At 50.0% G+C, this 18,552-nt stretch overlaps 1 protein-coding gene across 5 annotated transcripts in view; it reads right to left on the bottom strand.

The window, feature by feature from the left end:
- PITPNM2 (phosphatidylinositol transfer protein membrane associated 2) overlaps positions 1 to 18,552 on the bottom strand; it is a 269,886-nt gene that overhangs the window by 49,943 nt on the left and 201,391 nt on the right. For all 5 annotated transcript variants that reach the window (XM_060250129.1, XM_060250131.1, XM_060250130.1 and 2 more), the window contains exons 14-15: positions 6,355 to 6,530; positions 2,668 to 2,838 (exon numbers count right to left, since the gene is read on the bottom strand). In XM_060250129.1, the coding sequence (XP_060106112.1) occupies positions 2,668 to 2,838; positions 6,355 to 6,530 (347 nt within the window). The remainder of the gene's footprint in view (positions 1 to 2,667; positions 2,839 to 6,354; positions 6,531 to 18,552) is intronic.

Here is an 18,552-nt window from a genome sequence, read left to right as displayed (position 1 = left end):
GCATCTTCTTCCCACCCATCCTCCACTTCCGCAAAATCCCCATCCACACACAGACATTTTATAGTTGCCCACGATCCAGGATCTGTCTCACGGATCTGATGTCGCGTCCAGGTAAGGGCCTTCAGCATCATCCCACACAGCTGCGCAAGGCTTTTTTTTTTTTGTAGCAGGAGCTCCTTTGCATATTAAGCCACACACCCCTGATGCAGCCAATCCTCCAAGAGCTTACAGGGCTCGTAGTACAGGGCCTGCTGTAAGCTCCAGGAGGATTGGTTACATCAGGGGTGTGGGGCCTAATATGCAAAGGAGTTCCTGATGCAAAAAGAGACCTGCAGCTGTGTGTGCAGAAGCTGACAAAAATCTAGAATTTTGGCTTCTGGGAGGACGGCAGCCTATGCACGCAGCTTAGTGGGCCTCAAGGAGCCGTATGCCCTAGTGAGAGTTCTGGATGTCAGAATCTCTGAGCTGATTTATTTCTCCCACTCCAGCACCCCTTCAGGGGCAGGAGGACGCTGACACCGATTCCAGCCTGTCAGAGCTGATTGTCCCGGCTCTTGCTACTACAAAGCCCATTCGAAAGGTGATGCACAGAAATGGCTGGGGCTGATGTGAATTGTAGGCCAAGAAACATCTGGAGAGCTACCGTTGGCCACCCCTGTGCTGCATACAGGAACTACAGAGCGGAGATGTCCACATCGTGACATGAGGTGGCTGTTTTACGCAGACAGAACACTCCAAACGATCAGCCTGTGATTTACTGGATTATCGCTGCCGAGTTAAAGGGAGCTCCAGGAATCCCTGCTGAGCCGGGGTACGAAATGATGAACCCACGTGAGATGTTGCAAAAACGGTGGCAATTTGCTGCTCGCTAACGACATGGGAAATGTTTCTCATGTCTGTCCCCAGGTGGGGGTCAACCGATGTGGTCCTTACTTCCCAGTAGGAGCGGACTGGAGGAAAAACCAGCCCTGGGAAAGGGTACTGCCCGCCCCCTGCCCTGGCGTCCCCAAGGGAGTGGTGAAGGGGCAAGGAGCCTGTCTGCACTGCATGGGGGCAAGCCGGCCTGTTTCTCTTCTTGCCACTGGACTGGCCCAGCCCTGGGGTGTGTGTGTGTGTGTGTGTGTGGAGAGGACAGGCTGTCAGCTTACCAGGAAAAGTCCCTGAAACCATAACGGCCGATCCATCCCTGCTACGCAGCCCCAAGCACGCCTCTGTCTTGCTAAAGACCCAAAATGCTGCGGGGATTGTTTCATCCTTCTCAGGAGTGGAATTCTAGCAGGAGCTCCTTTGCATATTAGGCCACACTCCCCGATGTAGCCAATCCTCCAAGAGCTTACAAAAAAGAACCTTGTAAGCTCTTGGAGGATTGGCTACATCAGGGGTGTGTGGCCTAATATGCAAAGGAGCTTCGGCTAAAATTCTACCCCTGATCCTTCTCACGTTTAGACTGAAACTGTTTAAAACAGGGCTCCCCGATGGGGCACTCGTGGGCTCCGTGGCACCCGCTGACACTTTCCCTGGTGTGCCTCCCAAATGTTTTCAGAACGTGGGTAGGGCCAAGGTGGGGGGGGGCGGGCTCAAACTTCTGAGCAGCCATTAGATATCTGATTGACGGTGCAGATTAAAAAAATGTCGTTTTGGTGGCAGGGTCAGCTTTATTTTCTCTCATGCTACTCTTTCCTAGCCTGCTTTGTAAAATGTCTCCTCTTGCCTCCTGTGCTTGGGCTCTGCTGCTTTTGGCTCTGCTCCCTATAGCAAAAGATTGGGGAACCCACTCCCCCTTTCAGTTCAAAACGTCTTTGCTTTCCTGCAAGCACTGTTGGAATTATTGCTTTGCGTGGGGACTGATACACTGACCGGTTTCGCGCTACGCTTGTGCCGGGATGGAGGGCCCTTTTGCTACTGGGGCTTTGCTCCGTTTTCGCACAAGTTGCCCCCGAGCTGCGAGCTGGAGCGCTGCTATTCCACAGCGAGCAGAAACCGCTTTTCAGTGTATCCCGCTTGCTGCAGAATAGCGGCAAGGCAACCTGCAGCTCCAGGCCAATTTGTGTGAAAACGGAGCGAAACCCTGGTAGCAAAAGGGTTCTCCATCCCGGAACAAGCGTAGTGTGAAATCGGTCAATATCTCTGTATCAGCAGGAGATCATTTTCTCTGCCCCTGAGTGCCAGCTAGGGAGAAAACACACTGCTTTGGAAACAGCTGATCCAAAGCAGACCAGGAATCTCGCAAAGAAATAACGTTTATTCCTTCCTGCGGCATCGAGAGACTCCTCTCCCTGGGGCTTCCAGGATTAGAATACAGGGCCACGGAAAGCAGCGAAGCCTTGCTGAGCCAAAGTGTCCAATTTACACCTTGCTCAAGGCTCCTGCTGATCGCGGAGCAGCATGGGGAAACCCCTACCTTGTCTGCAGGTAGCCCAAATGTATTGCTTTCGTGACTGGCATAAGCCACCCGCTTGACTATTAGATGTACGTATGTGGTTTCTTTAACGAGATGACTTTATGATTCCTACTGCGTACACTTTTCAAACTGCTTTGTAACCACAGGGAGTCCCCACCGTGCTGCCCGGAGCAGTAAAAAAAACCCCCAAGACAAAGGCCTTTGCCACCTTTAGGTCTGCCAGGTCACGGATCCCGGGCCTGCCAGGGGGTGGGAAGCCGACTCACCCAGGAGGGCTGAATTGCCATCCCCGAGAGGGAACCTCTGGTAGCGTGGGATGTTAAAGGGCGGCAGGATGTGGAACTTCTTTTCCAAGAGGGGTTCCAGGCGCGAGGCGGAGGGGTCCGCGGGGTGGAACAGATTGTACACTTGCTGGCAGGCTGGTCTTAACTGGAAGACTAAACAGGGGAGGGAGGAAAGAGAAGAGATTGAGAGATCCCAGTCCACAGTACCAAACAGACAGTTAGCATTCACTAGGCCCAACGACTACGGTTCCTGGTCGCTGGCTCCACCAATCGCAACGGCAAATCGATGACTATTGCAATAAGCTGCTGTTTAAGAAACACTCTTCTAAGCTATATGGTCAGCTCCAGGAGCACCATACAGACAAACAAGATTTTGGGGGGTATGTGCTCTCGAGAGTCAACGCTGCCTTTGTCAGTGTCTAATGAAAGGAACTAGCTGTTTTACTGCAGAGCAGCAGACCAGCCCTCTGAAACTATAGATCAGGGGTGGCCAAATTGTGGCTCGGGAGCCACATGTGGCTCTTTCACACATATTGTGTGGCTCTTGGGGAAAAAAAAACACCTTGTTCCATCAGCCGGCTTGGAGAAGGCATTTCTCCATTGAAATCCCTTCGCCAAGCCAGATGGTGGTTCGGAGAATACATTTAAAGTTCAAGTTTCTTTTGGAGAAACCGTTTAGACTGAGATAGACGAACTATTAAGTTGTATCTTATGTAATTTGTTAAGGATCAAGATACGATTTTTATGCGCTTGTTTTAATAAGCATTTTGTTAAGCCAACAATCTAATTTGTGGCTATAATAGGGTTAAGTTAAATTAGACAAAATTGGCGTTGAGATAGAACTTGCTATACTTATTTGTGTTTAAGAAGAATTGTTTAGATTCATATTCTTATTACTAGTTTATTAAAAAATATATTATTTTTGGTAATGAAAGAAAGGAAGGTAAAATATAGGGAGATTTTTACACTTGCAGGTAGAATGACTTGAGTATTTTATTGGGAGGTAGAATTATAATTGATATATTTGTACTGCTTTCTGTTTCTGTTTTCCCCATTCTGTCAATGCCCCCTCCCCCCCTTTTTTATGTACTCTCTCTATTGCTTTTTTCTTTAGTACTTTAAACCAATAAAATTATAAAATGTCAAAGTTCAAGTTGCTTCCTTTCCACCTCCCTCCTCCATTTTCCTTCCTGAGAGCCAGCTTGGTGTAGCGGTTAAATGTGCGGACTCTTATCTGAGAGAATCAGGTTTGATTCCCCACTCCTCCACTTGCACCTGCTGGAATGGCCTTGGGTCAGCCATGGCTCTCTTATCTGGGAGAACCGGGTTTGATTCCCCACCCCTCCACTTGCAGCTGCTGGAATGGCCTTGGGTCAGCCATAGCTCTCTTATCTGGGAGAACCGGGTTTGATTCCCCACTCCTCCACTTGCACCTGCTGGAATGGCCTTGGGTTAGCCATAGCTCTCTTATCTGAGAGAATCGGGTTTGATTCCCCACTCCTCCACTTGCACCTGCTGGAATGGCCTTGGGTTAGCCATAGCTCTCTTATCTGGGAGAACCGGGTTTGATTCCCCACTCCTCCACTTGCACCTGCTGGAATGGCCTTGGGTTAGCCATGGCTCTCTTATCTGAGAGAACCGGCTTTGATTCCCCACTCCTCCACTTGCACCTGCTGGAATTGCCTTGGGTTAGCCATGGCTCTCTTATCTGAGAGAACCGGGTTTGATTCCCCATTCCTCCACTTGCACCTGCTGAAATGGTCTTGGGTTAGCCATGGCTCTCGCAGCCATATTGGTAGCAACAGAACGAAGTTAAGAGTCCAGGGGCACCTTTTAGACCAACAAAAGTTTTATTCAACTGAATCCAATGGTACGAAACTTTGTGGGTCTTAAAGGTGTCCCTGGACTCTAACTTTGCTCTGAAACTCTCTTCATAGAAGGTGCCACAATCAGCTGCGTGGGGTAGAAATCCATCAAGCAGAAATTTGGCAAAGGAAGATCTGACTTTTGAAAGCTCATGCTCTGAGAATCTTTTAAAAATATTGTTGTATTTGTATGTGGGTGTGTGCATGCGTATGTGTGAGTGTGTGTGTGTGCCCCTGGAACTCATGGCGACCTCTGCTGACCCCTACAGGGAGCCTGGGGAATATTCAGGGAGGTGGCTGAAGAAAGCCTACTCCTGCCTCCCAGCTGCTGGTATTCCTTAGAGGTTTCCCATCCAAGTACTTGCCAGGGTTGGTCCTGCTTCGCTTCCAAGATCTGACAAGATCAGGCTTGCCTGCACTACCCCAGGGCTGCGCCCTGAGAATCTTGCCAGTCTCTAAGGTGGTGCTGGAATCGAATCTAGCTGTTCCGCTGCAAACCAACATGGCTACCCTCTGAAACTTTTCTAAGCCAAGTTCACACCTTAACGTTTAAAGCTGCTTTCTTGAAAACCACCACAAAACAATTAACCTTAAGGGCAATTAAAAAAAAAAAAAAGACTTAACTTTCCAGGAGAAGTCACAGTGGTCTCTTCACTCATAGTGCAGCTTGGGCAGTTTGTCCCAACAGTGTACATTCTATAAGGCTGAATACTGTGAACGTTCTGCCAGCCGTCAGCCTTACCCACCCCTACATTCTTTGGATAGTTTACCCACCTTAGTTTTTTTTTTTTTTAAGTATCGCATTCACTTATGCACTACTTTATTTGTAAATATTTAGAAAACGATTGGGGGAGGGAAAGATCTGGGTGACATCACAGGTGCCAGCCAACCAGCCGCAGTCAACTATGGCCGCACAAGTTTTCAAGACTTAAAATGAAAAAAGTGCATCTGAACTGAAAACACTTGAGAGCAGTCCCAAACTGGCCTCGCTCCTCTAAAACGCCATGTTAGAAAGCCAGTTTGGTGTAGTGGTGAAGTGTGCGGACTCTTCTCTGGGAGAACCGGGTTTGATTCCCCGCTCCTCCGCTTGAACCTGCTGGAATGGCCTTGGGTTAGCCAGAGCTCTCTTATCTGGGAGAACCGGGTTTGATTCCCCACTCCTCTTCTTGCAGCTGCTGGAATAGCCTTGGGTCAGCCATAGCTCTCTTATCTGGGAGAACCGGGTTTGATTCCCCACTCCTCCACTTGCAGCTGCTGGAATGGCCTTGGGTCAGCCATAGCTCTCTTATCTGGGAGAACTGGATTTGATTCCCCACTCCTCCACTTGCAGCTGCTGGAATGGCCTTGGGTCAGCCATAGCTCTCTTATCTGAGAGAACCGGATTTGATTCCCCACTCCTCCACTTGCAGCTGCTGGAATGGCCTTGGGTCAGCCAGAGCTCTCTTATCTGGGAGAACCGGGTTTGATTCCCCACCCCTCCACTTGCAGCTGCTGGAATGGCCTTGGGTCAGCCACAGCTCTCGTGGGTATTGTCCTTGAAAGGGCAGCTACTGTGAGAACTGTCTCAGCCCCACCCACCACACAGGGTGTCTGTTGAGGGGGGGAGAAGATATAGGAGATTGGAAGCCGCTCTGATTCAGAGAGAAGGGCAGGGTATAAATCTGCAATTCTTCTTATTATTTCAGGCTCTGTGGTCTATAATTCCCTGAGCTTTCCATGCATGCTTCCTTGTTCACAATACACAAAAAGCTTTTCAAAACAGAACGTGTTTTCAAAGCCCTTCTGCCCCATACCAGAAACCTACTGTCAAGCGTTGGAATGACGGTTTTTCTCAAGGCGAGGACGAGTCCCAAAGGAGATCCAAACAGGAAGAAGTCAGTGATCTCAAACTCAAATTTCCCAAGGTTCCCGCCATCCAGCGCAATGGAGCTACTGGATCTCCTCGATCCAGGGCAGTTTCTCAGGACGCTGGAATGTAAACTACAAAAGAGAGGGAAACAAAGGATAAGCAACGAGGAAGAAAGCAAGAAGCAAACAGACAGATGACCATGAAAGAAGCCCATGCTGTGGTTAACAGGGCATGCAGTTCTGAAGAGCGTTCATACAAGGGAAAGGTTTAGTAGGGAACATACTGGGGATCTAGCTAAACAAAATGGATTTCTTCTCTTCTTGGGGGAGGGGGCACTCTGCCTAAGAGTTCAACATACACTTACAACAACATAACAGGAATTCGAGCCTTCCATAAAGTTAGGACACAATGCTTATTGCAGCTATCTTGGTTGGCTTTTTAGTATTGTCATTTCTCTATCGTTCTTGTTTTAAAATGTTCTTAACTTCTAAAAAAATGTGTGCGAGAGTGTGTGTGTAAGCTTGCGTGCCTGAAAATCAAGGTGACCTCTGGCGACTTCCACTGGGGCCTGGACGTTTTTTCAGGGAAGTAGTTTGCTATTGCCTGCCTCTGCGTCCCAGCCCTGGTATTCCTTTGGAGGTGTCCCTTCCAAGTAACTTGCCCTGCTTAGGTTTTGAGATCTGACGAGATCGGGCTTGCCTGGGCTATCCAATTGTTCTGAGCTGTTTTGAGTTACTGGGGGGAAAAGTAAAGGTAGTCCCCTGTGCAAGCACCAGTCGTTTCCGACTCTGGGGTGACGTCGCTTTCACACGACGTTTTCATGGCAGACTTTTTACGGGGTGGTTTGCCATTGCCTTCCCCAGTCATCTACACTTTCCCCCCAGCAAGCTGGGGACTCATTTTACCAACCTCGAAAGGATGGAAGGCTGAGTCAACTTGGAGCCAGCTACCTGAACCAGCTTCCGCCGGGATCAAGCTCAGGCCGTGAGCAGAGGGCTCCGACTGCAGTGCTGCAGCTTTACCCCTCTGCGCCACGGGGCTCTTGTTATTGGAAAAGTGGTCCACAAATATTTTAAGTAAATGCGTTTTGTGAGGCACATCTTTATAATTTCCTTTTTATAATGCCGGGGACTGTGGCATGAACTATAGCAAGCAGTGCGTTAAACGGTGCCTGAGAGGCTCTAAAGGGTCTCCAGCCACATGTATGGAAGGAACCATTTCCGGTGTAAATGCCCCTCGTGAGAACAGACGAGAAAGAGAAATTAAGACACCTGTGCTGGAGAGCCCTGCCTTGTAGCGAAGACTTTTATGAGGCTGACTACATTTTCCTGGGGGGTTTTTTTTGGGGGGTGGGGCTCCACCCACCCAGCGGCCCCTGCAAAAAGGAAGCAGGAAGATGCTGCCAGCTTGCAGCTAACCAACTCCTTCTAGTGTTTAGTTTTTATGACCCTTTCTTACATGCCCGGGGAAATGCTGTTTGCCAGTTTGGGGCCAGACAGTCATTTTTCTCCAGGCCAGTTTGGCCAGGGATCCTAGAGGGGTTGTTTTTTGCCATCTTCTGGGCATGGAGCAGGGACCACTGGGGGTGCGGGGGAGAGGTATTTGTGAATTTCCTGCGTTGTGCAGGGGGTTTGGACTAGATGGCCCTGGAGGTCCCTTCCAACTCTATGATTCTAGTGCTTCACGGCAGAACTTCAGGCTAGCTATACTTTCTCCTGCTTCTGGTCACACCTTCTGCTTTGATCCCTGCAGCCACTAGAACTACCCAAAGCATACCAACACTGCCTCATGTGTGTGATGCGCTGGCATCGTTCTAGGTGCCAGGCAGAATCCAGCATAAAATGCGACATCATTTCCAGCAGAATAATAATAAGATGACTGGAGATTTCTACCCTGCCCTTCTCTCTGAATCAGAGTCCCAGAGCGGCTTACAATCTCCTTTATCTCCTTCCCCCACAACAGACACCCTGTGAGGTGGGTGGGGCTGAGAGGGCTCTCCCAGAAGCTGCCCTTTCAAGGACAGAGTCTCAGAGCGGCTCACAATCTCCTTTACCTTCCTCTCCCACAACAGACATCCTGTGAGGTGGGTGGGGCTGAAAGAGCTCTCCCAGAAGCTTCCCTTTCAAAGATAGCTCTGCGAGAGCTATGGCTGACCCAAGGTTATTCCAGCAGCTGCAAGCGGAGGAGTGGGGAATCAAACCCGGTTCTCCCAGTTAAGAGTCTGCATGCTTAAGCGCTACCCCAAACACTACAAAGTATTTAAAAAGAAGGCAGGGTTTCCAGCAAAGCTGGCCCCCAATCTTCCCTTTTTAAAGAACGCAAGCCTGTTTGCATCTGCTATTCTAGTAATGCTTCTTTGCTTTCTGATATGAACATATAATGAGCCATCGTGGTGAAACGGTTATGAGCAGCAGCCTCTAATCTGGGGAACCGGGTTTGATACCCCACTCGTCCACATGAAGCCTGCTGGGCGACCTTGGGCCAGTCGCAGTTCTCTCTGAACTCTCTCAGCCCCACCTGCCTCACAAGGGGCCTATTGCGGGGAGGGGAAGGGAAAGGTCAATGGAAGCAGTTTTGAGATTCCTTAAGGCAGAGCCAACTTTTCCTCTCCTTATGGAATTACTGCTAGGCTGGCTCAAAAATGCAATCTAGAGAAAGTATTTTATTAATCCATTTAGATTCCAACCCCCCTTTAATATTTATTTCCTTTGAACCATGCATCACTTTATTTATTTTTCGCATTTATATCCCGCCCTCCCCGCCGAAGCAGGCTCAGGGCGGCTAACAACATCATTAAATATCCACAATAAAACCATAGAGCAATAAAACCAATTACAGTAAGATCAATTCAAATTAACAATTACACTTTAAATATTGAACAGATTTTAAAAACAGTTTTGGTGCAAAGTTCCATACCATGATGTTAAGCAGCTCTGTGCCTTAGTTGAAGGCCATTCGGAAAAGTGACAAGCCCTGCGGAATTGGGCAAGGTCCCGCAAGGCTCTAACATCATCAGGGAGTTGGTTCCACCAGTGGGGGGCAGCAACAGAGAAGGCTCGTTCTCTGGTAGCCTTCAATCTCGCCTCCCTCGGCCCAGGGATTTCTAATAGATTTTGTGATCCAGATCTCAGTACCCTCTGGGGAACATGTGGGGAGAGACGGTCCCTAAGGTAGACAGGACCTCGGCCATATAGGGCTTTAAAGGTAATAACCAGCACCTTGTAGCGAATCCAGTCTCCGCAGCCCCAGCTGCACATGATCCCGAATAGAGAGACCCAGTAACAGCCTGGCTGCAGCATTCTGCACCAGCTGCAGCTTCCGGATTCGGGACATGGGCAGCCCCATGCAGAGGGCATTACAGCGGTCTAGTCTCGAGGTGACCGTAGCATGAATCACTGTTGCTAAGTCGCTGTGCTCTAGGAAGGGTGCCAGCTGTCGTGCTTGCCTAAGATGGAAAAAGGCGGATCTCGCAGTGGCTGCTATCTGGGCCTCCACAGCCAATGTGGGCTCCAGTAGCACCCCCAAGCTTTTGACTTTAGGCACCGATATCAGTGGCGCCCCATCAAAGGCTGGTAAAGGGATTTCCCTTCCCAGGCCACCACGACTCAGACAAAGGACTTCTGTTTTCGTTGGGTTCAGCTTCAGACGACTCAGCCTGAGCCACCCCGCCACGGCTTGTAACATCGGGGCCAGTTTTTCTGGGGCGGAGGCAGGCTGGCCATCCATCAGCAGATAAAGCTGAGTGTCATCTGCATACTGATGGCAACCCAGCCCGAATCTCCTGACAATCTGGGCAAGGGGGCGCATGTAGATATTAAACAACATCGGGAAAAGCACCGCCCCCTGAGGCACCCCACAATTAAGCGGATGCCTCTGGGACGATCGTCCCCCGATCGCCACCCTTTGTCCCCGATCACAGAGAAAGGAGGAAAGCCATTGTAAGGCTAACCTCTGAATCCCCGCATCGGCGAGGCGGTGAACCAGCAACTGATGGTCAACCATGTCGAACGCCGCTGACAGGTCCAACAACAACCGCATTGCTGACCCGCCTCGATCCAGTTGTCGCTGGAGATCATCTACTAAGGCGACCAGCACCGTCTCTGTCCCATAGCCCAGGCGAAAGCCGGACTGGTGTGGGTCTAGGATGGAAGCATCCTCCAGGAAGCTCTGCAACTGTAACACTACTGCCCTCTCGATAATTTTACCCAAAAAGGGTAAATTTGAGACCGGTCAATAATGCGCCAATTCGACTGGGTCTAATGTAGGTTTTTTCAAGAGGGGATGGACTATCGCCTCTTTAAGAGATGTTGGAAAAAGCCCACCCAAGAGGGACCTATTTACAATATCCCGTACAGGATATTGAAGCTCCATCCGGCAAGCTTTAATCAGCCAGTATGGGCAAGGTTCCAAATCGCATGTTGTTGGGTGTACAGTTGCGAGGATTCTGTCAACTTCCTCCAAGCTAAGTGTTGCAAAACTATCTAAAACTGACCCTGAAAACAGGCACGGAGCCTCGAGTTCACTTACTGTTTCAATTGTGGCAGGGAGGTCACGGCGGAGCAACGAGACTTTATCCGCGAAAAATGTTGCAAAAGCCTCACAGCCTATTTCCAATTCCCTATAGTTTGGTCTGCCTTGTGGCAGAGTTGTAAGAGTCCGAATGATACTAAATAATTGTGCTGGGCATGAATTCGCGGATGCAATCTTGGCCGCAAAGTAAGTTTTCTTTGTAGCCTTGGCTGCCATCTCATAGGATCTCATATACTCTCTATAAGATGCTCTGGTTGCTTCGTCGTGAGTCCGCCGCCGTTGCCTCTCTAGTCGTCTGAGCCTCCGTTTCATCGATCGCAAATCCGCATTATACCCCGGCGCCATCTTTTCACAGGGGCGCAGAGGACGCCGAGGAGCGATCTCATCAATGGCCATGGTGAGCCGATTTTGCCATAGCTCAACCATGTCATCGAGTGAGTCGCCAGGGGGCCAGGGATCCCTCAGTTCCCTCTGGACCAGTAGTGGGTCCATTAGGTTCCTTGGGCGAGCTAAAATACGCTCATCGGCTAGACAGGTTTGGGGTGGCACATCCTTGCGGGCCTTCAGGGCATAGTGGTCCGACCATGGCACCGCATCAGCAGTAATTCGGGTCACTGTAACCCCCGAGGCAAAGATCAAATCCAGCATGTGCCCAGCCTGCTGAGTGGGCGTGGCTACAAATGGAGAGAGTCCTAGCGTAGCCATGGATGACACTAGGTCCGTCGCCCGATTGGAGTCCGCATCATCGGCATGGATGTTGAAATCACCCAGGACTAAAAGCCTTGGGTGTTCCAACGCCCAGCCTGTCGCGGCCTCCATCAGGGACGGTAAGGCGCTGGCTGGTGCGCTAGGCGACCGGTACACCAGCCAGATCGCCAACCCCTCTCCCACATCCCACTTCAGACCTGCACATTCAATGCCGTCAACCTCTGGTGCCGGTAGCACCCTGAAGGAGTAAGCCTCCCGTATGAATAATGCCACTCCTCCCCCCCGCCCACTAGTCCGTGACTGGTGAAAGACTGAGTATCCTGCGGGGGCTACCTGGGAGAGGGCTACTGTCTCCCTTCGCGTACCCAGGTCTCAGTCACGCATGCCAGGTCCATATCCTGTTCACACAGAAAGTCCCGAAGGATCGCGGTCTTATTATTTATGGACCTGGCACTGCATAACACCAGTGACGGAGGTGGGTAGTTCAACCTGTCCTCACCCCCTGTCACCCTTGGGATGGGACACAGACTAGAAGGGGGCCGAGCACCCACTTTGGTGTAGTGGTTAAGTGCACGGACTCCTATCTAGGAGAACTGGGTTGGATTCCCCACTCCTCCACTTGCAGCTGCTGGAATGGCCGTGGGTCGGCCATAGTTTTCGTAGGAGTTGTCCTTGAAAGGGCAGCTGCTGTAAGAGTCCTCTCAGCCCCACCCACCTTCACAGGGTGCCTGTTGTGGGGGAAGAAGATAAAAGGAGATTGTGAGCCGCTCTGAGATTCAGAGTATAGGGCGGGATATAAATCCAATATCATCTTATTATTTTGGACAGAAAGTGGCTTTTGACCTTTCATCCATTTTGCTTCAAACATTCAAAGCTGAAATAGAATACTACTGGGCCTGGGAGTGTTTGAAGGCAGTGCCCCCCCCCCCCACTTTTGGCACGAGGGACTGGTTTTGTGGAAGGCAATTTTTCTACAGATTGGTGGGGATGCTGTGTTTTTTGCTGCCCGTCCCTGCCTCTCCATGGCGGGGTCTTTAAATGAGGGGTAGATGAAGGTCACTGCCATGCTACCCCTTCCACCCGCCCGGGACCCGAGCAAATGAAAGAGGTGGTGTTTTGGGACCTGGATGGGCGGATGGTCCCGCATGGGACCTGGATGGGCGGAAGGGGTGGTGCGGTGCCTCTGCCTCGCCTGGTTGCTAACAGGCCACGGACCAGGACCGGTTTTATGGCCCTGTTTTAAGGGGTTAATCACTCCAAAATGACATCCCTCCTTTAAAAGGTAAAGGTAGCCCCCCTGTGCAAGCACCAGTCATTTCCAGCTCTAGGGTGACGTCACATCACGATGTTTGCACTGCAGACTTCTTTACGGGGTGGTTCGCCATTGGCTTCCCCAGTCCTCTACACTTTCCCGCCCAGCAAATTGGGGACTCATTTTACCGACCTCGGAAGGATGGAAGGCTGAGTCAACCTGGAGCCGGCTACCTGAACCCAGCTTCCGCCGGGGATCAAACTCAGGTCATGAGCAGAGCTTAGGACTGCAGTACTGCAGCTTTACCACTCTGCGCCACGGGGCTCTTTCCCTCCTTATCCCATCCTGTATTTCAGAAAATGGGGAATGTTGCGGCTCGGTGACAAAAACGTGTGCTTTGCATGCAGATGCTCCCAGACTGAGTCCCTGCTATCTCCTGGGAAAGGAGCTCGTCTAGCAGGTCTTGGGAAAGGATCTTCCTCCTCTCAAAGCCCTGGAGAGCTGCTGCCAGGCAGGGCAGATGACCCCGAGCTAGGCGGACCGAGCGGCTGACCCCATTCTGGTTTTTACGTGCAGTCCCCCCAAACGCTCTAAACGGTATGGAAAGCAGTGAACGATTGCTTACCTATTTCTTCCTCAAAGAAGTTGTTGGGACAAGTGTTAAGGGGTTAATAAAAGAGAAAAGATAAGAGAGGAAAGAGAAAAGAGAAAGATCATAATAGGCAGGAAGGGAGACTCGCGCTTTTGCATGCCGCCGATCTCTTTTACCAGCGTAACACACTCATACGGAACACAGCGGGACCTTTCGCCCGAGAACTCGTGCGCTCGGCTAGAACGGCGCCACGTGTTTTGCTCACAAATCAGGCCGATTCACTCGTTTCGCACGAATACGGTCGTGCCAAAGCAAAAAAAAAATGAGATGGCATCATGTGAGGAATACACAGGGCTTTTTTTTGCAGCAGGAACTCCTTTGCATATTAGGCCACACCCCCTTGGTGTAGCCAATCCTATAAGAGTTTATGGGGCTCTTCGTACAGAGCCTACTGTAAGCTCCGGGAGGATTGGCTACATTGGGGGAGGGGTGACCTAACACGCAAAGGAGTTCCTGCTACAAAAAAAGCCCTGCGCACTGCAGTCCACTCCCCCTACCCTGGCCCCCCTGTGCCTTTTTCTTTCCTTCTGTGCCAAAGAGCGGGAAGAGGGGAGGCAGGCATGGCCCCGCCTGTTGCTTTAATTCATCCCATATAACGTCACACAAATCTCCATCGTTTCTATGGCCTTCATTTGACCAGGCCCAAAATCTCTTTCTACAACATTAAGACCGATTCCCCACTAGCCTTATTAGGTTTCATGCTCCTCTTCTCTGTGGGGCTTCCGTCGCATTTCACACTATCTGTCCCTAGGCTGCAACTCGCTCCGCCTTTTTCGAGCGCCAACAGAAACCAGTTTTTAAGAACATAATATAAGAGAAGCCAGGTTGGATCAGGCCAGTGGCCCATCCAGTCCAACACTCTGTGTCACATAAGAACATAAGAGAAGCCATGTTGGATCAGGCCAGTGGCCCATCCAGTCCAACACTCTGTGTCACATAAGAACATAAGAGAAGCCATGTTGGATCAGGCCAGTGGCCCATCCAGTCCAACACTCTGTGTCACATAAGAACATAAGAGAAGCCATGTTGGATCAGGCCAATGGCCCATCCAGTCCAACACTCTGTGTCACATAAGAACACAAGAGAAGCCATGTTGGATCAGGCCAATGGCCCATCCAGTCCAACACTCTGTGTCACATAAGAACAGAAGAGAAGCCATGTTGGATCAGGCCAATAGCCCATCCAGTCCAACACTCTGTGTCACATAAGAACATAAGAGAAGCCATGTTGGATCAGGCCAGTGGCCCATCCAGTCCAACACTGTGTCACATAAGAACATAAGAGAAGCCATGTTGGATCAGGCCAGTGGCCCATCCAGTCCAACACTCGTGTCACATAAGAACAGAAGAGAAGCCATGTTGGATCAGGTCAATAGCCCATCCAGTCCAACACTCTGTGTCACATAAGAGAAGCCATGTTGGATCAGGCCAGTGGCCGATCCAGTCCAACACTTTGTGTCACATAAGAACAGAAGAGAAGTCATGTTGGATCAGGTCAATGGCCCATCCAGTCCAACACTCTGTGTCACATAAGAACATAACAGAAGCCATGTTGGATCAGGCCAATGCCCCATCCAGTCCAACACTCTGTGTCACATAAGAACATAAGAGAAGCCATGTTGGATCAGGCCAATGGCCCATCGAGTCCAACACTCTGTCACATAAGAACATAAGAGAAGCCATGTTGGATCAGGCCAATGGCCCATCCAGTCCAACACTCTGTGTCACATAAGAACATAAGAGAAGTCATGTTGGATCAGGCCAGTGGCGCATACAGTCCAACAATCTGTGTCACATAAAAACATAAGAGAAGCCATGTTGGATCATGCCAACTGCCCATCCAGTCCAACACTCTGTGTCACACAGCGGCCAAAAAATTCCAAAACCCAAGTGCCAGCAGGAGGTTCACAAGTGGCTCTAGAAGCCCTTCCACTTTGGCCCCCCAGCACCAAGAATACAGAGCATCATTGCCTCAGACAGTTCCATCTATACCCTGTGGCTAATAGCCACAGATGGACCTCTGCTCCCTATGCTTATCCAATCCCCTCTTGAAGCTGTCTATGCTTGTAGCCGCTGCCACCTCCTGTGGCAGTGAATTCCACATGTTAGTCATCCTTTGGGTGAAGCAGATCTTGTTTGCTACGTAAAAGAGGCGGAGCGAATTGCAGCCCTGGGGCAGATAGAGTGAGATCTGATGGAGAAGGGGAGAGTGAGAGCAGCATAAGGCTAGCGTGAAATCGGTCTAGGAGAGGTGGGAATTCCCCTCTTTTAATGAGATGCAGCTTTTGTTTAGAAGAGTGTGAAATCTCAAACCATCGGTGGCCCGTCTGTGTGATTTACAAAGAGAGGAGGGTAGCTAACAATTACGAGAGGGTTTGGAGGCAAAGGAAACGTAATCTTGCCGTCCCTCCGAGGCCCAGAGATGACAAGCCTACATTATTATTTAGGACGGGGAATAGTGCAAACAACGGCAGCCGAATCCACTAAATCTTATTAACGTCACCAAGAGCATTTTCCTGAGGAATGTATGTGAGATAAATAAAACATACGACTGGATGGCTGGGAAGGAAGGAGTGCTTGACGAGCGTGCGCTTGGAACAGCTTGCAATACAAATTCCACAGGGCAGCTACATCTGTCAGTATGTGGGCCTCTTGCTATATCAAAATTCCGGGCTGGTGAGGGCCCAGGGTCTCTCCCCCTCCCCCCAAAAAACCCACTTCATAATCAACAGCATAAAAACATAATCCCATTATTGGCTGTTATTTCCACAGGCCCTTCCAGTATGCAAAACTCTTTTAAGTTCCACACATGTGGAGAGCTTTTCACTTGTTTGGTAGCATCCCAATTTTACATGAGAAACCAGGGCTTTTTTTGAGCGGGAACACAGAAGAACACAGTTCCAGCTGGCTTGGCACCAGGGGGTGTGGCCTAACATGCAAATGAGTTCCTGCTGGGCCTTTTCTACAAAAAGCCCCGTGTGAAACAATGGTGGCATTGGGGTGTGTGGCCTAACATGCAAATGAGTTCCTGCTGGGCCTTTCCTACAAACAGCCCTGTGGGAAACAATGATAGCATCCGGGTGTGTGGCCTAACATGCAAATGAGTTCCTGCTGGGCCTTTCCTACAAAAAGCCCTGTGTGAAACAATGGTAGCATCGGGGTGTGTGGCCTAACATGCAAATGAGTTCCTGCTGGGCCTTTTTTACAAAAAGCCGTGTGAAACAATGGTGGAATTAGGGAGTGTGGCCTAACATGCAAATGAGTTCCTGCTGGGCCTTTCCTACAAAAAGCCCCGTGTGAAACAATGGTAGCATCGGGGTGTGTGGCCTAACATGGAAATGAGTTCCTGCTGGGCCTTTTTTTACAAAAAGCCCTGTGTGAAACAATGGTGGAATTAGGGAGTGTGGCCTAACATGCAAATGAGTTCCTGCTGGGCCTTTCCTACAAAAAGCCTTGTGTGAAACAATGGTGGCATTGGGGTGTGTGGCCTAACATGCAAATGAGTTCCTGCTGGGCCTTTCCTACAAAAAGCCTTGTGTGAAACAATGGTGGCATTGGGGTGTGTGGCCTAACATGCAAATGAGTTCCTGCTGGGCCTTTTTTCACAAAAAGCCCTGTGTGAAACAATGGTGGAATTAGGGAGTGTGGCCTAACATGCAAATGAGTTCCTGCTGGGCCTTTCCTACAAAAAGCCTTGTGTGAAACAATGGTGGCATTGGGGTGTGTGGCCTAACATGCAAATGAGTTCCTGCTGGGCCTTTCCTACAAAAAGCCTTGTGTGAAACAATGGTGGCATTGGGGTGTGTGGCCTAACATGGAAATGAGTTCCTGCTGGGCCTTTTTTTACAAAAAGCCCTGTGTGAAACAATGGTGGAATTAGGGAGTGTGGCCTAACATGCAAATGAGTTCCTGCTGGGCCTTTCCTACAAAAAGCCTTGTGTGAAACAATGGTGGCATTGGGGTGTGTGGCCTAACATGCAAATGAGTTCCTGCTGGGCCTTTTTTTACAAAAAGCCCTGTGTGAAACAATGGTGGAATTAGGGAGTGTGGCCTAACATGCAAATGAGTTCCTGCTGGGCCTTTCCTACAAAAAGCCTTGTGTGAAACAATGGTGGCATTGGGGTGTGTGGCCTAACATGCAAATGAGTTCCTGCTGGGCCTTTCCTACAAAAAGCCTTGTGTGAAACAATGGTGGCATTGGGGTGTGTGGCCTAACATGCAAATGAGTTCCTGCTGGGCCTTTCCTACAAAAAGCCTTGTGTGAAACAATGGTGGCATTGGGGTGTGTGGCCTAACATGCAAATGAGTTCCTGCTGGGCCTTTCCTACAAAAAGCCTTGTGTGAAACAATGGTGGCATTGGGGTGTGTGGCCTAACATGCAAATGAGTTCCTGCTGGGCCTTTCCTACAAAAAGCCTTGTGTGAAACAATGGTGGCATTGGGGTGTGTGGCCTAACATGCAAATGAGTTCCTGCTGGGCCTTTCCTACAAAAAGCCTTGTGTGAAACAATGGTGGCATTGGGGTGTGTGGCCTAACATGCAAATGAGTTCCTGCTGGGCCTTTCCTACAAAAAGCCTTGTGTGAAACAATGGTGGCATTGGGGTGTGTGGCCTAACATGCAAATATGTTCCTGCTGGGCTTCTTCTACAAAAAAAGCCCCGTGAGAAACTGAGGCTGACAAATTGAGTGGTTGTGGAAAATTCCTCATAAATCCAGGCCCATGTCAGTTTGCTATTCAAGGAGCTGTGACGGCTCATGCTCAGCAGGAACAAATCAAAAAGAGGCCACCCATGGGCAGCCAGAAAGCAGGTGCAGAGTGGCCCACACGACAGAATTTTCTTGTGGGCGTCATCTGCTCATTTCAATGGAGCTCGACCAGGAGAAAGGAGAATGGGAGAATTGTGTGCCTCATCTGCATGAACATATGAAGCTGCCTTATACCGAATCAGACCTTTGGCCCTTCAAAGTCAGTATTGTCTTCTCCGACTGGCAGCGGCTCTCCAGGGTCTCAA

Source organism: Heteronotia binoei, chromosome 11 (genome assembly GCF_032191835.1).
Source record: "Heteronotia binoei isolate CCM8104 ecotype False Entrance Well chromosome 11, APGP_CSIRO_Hbin_v1, whole genome shotgun sequence".
In the NCBI taxonomy this organism is placed as follows: domain Eukaryota; kingdom Metazoa; phylum Chordata; class Lepidosauria; order Squamata; family Gekkonidae; genus Heteronotia; species Heteronotia binoei.
This window is presented reverse-complemented; position numbering and strand designations above follow the sequence as displayed.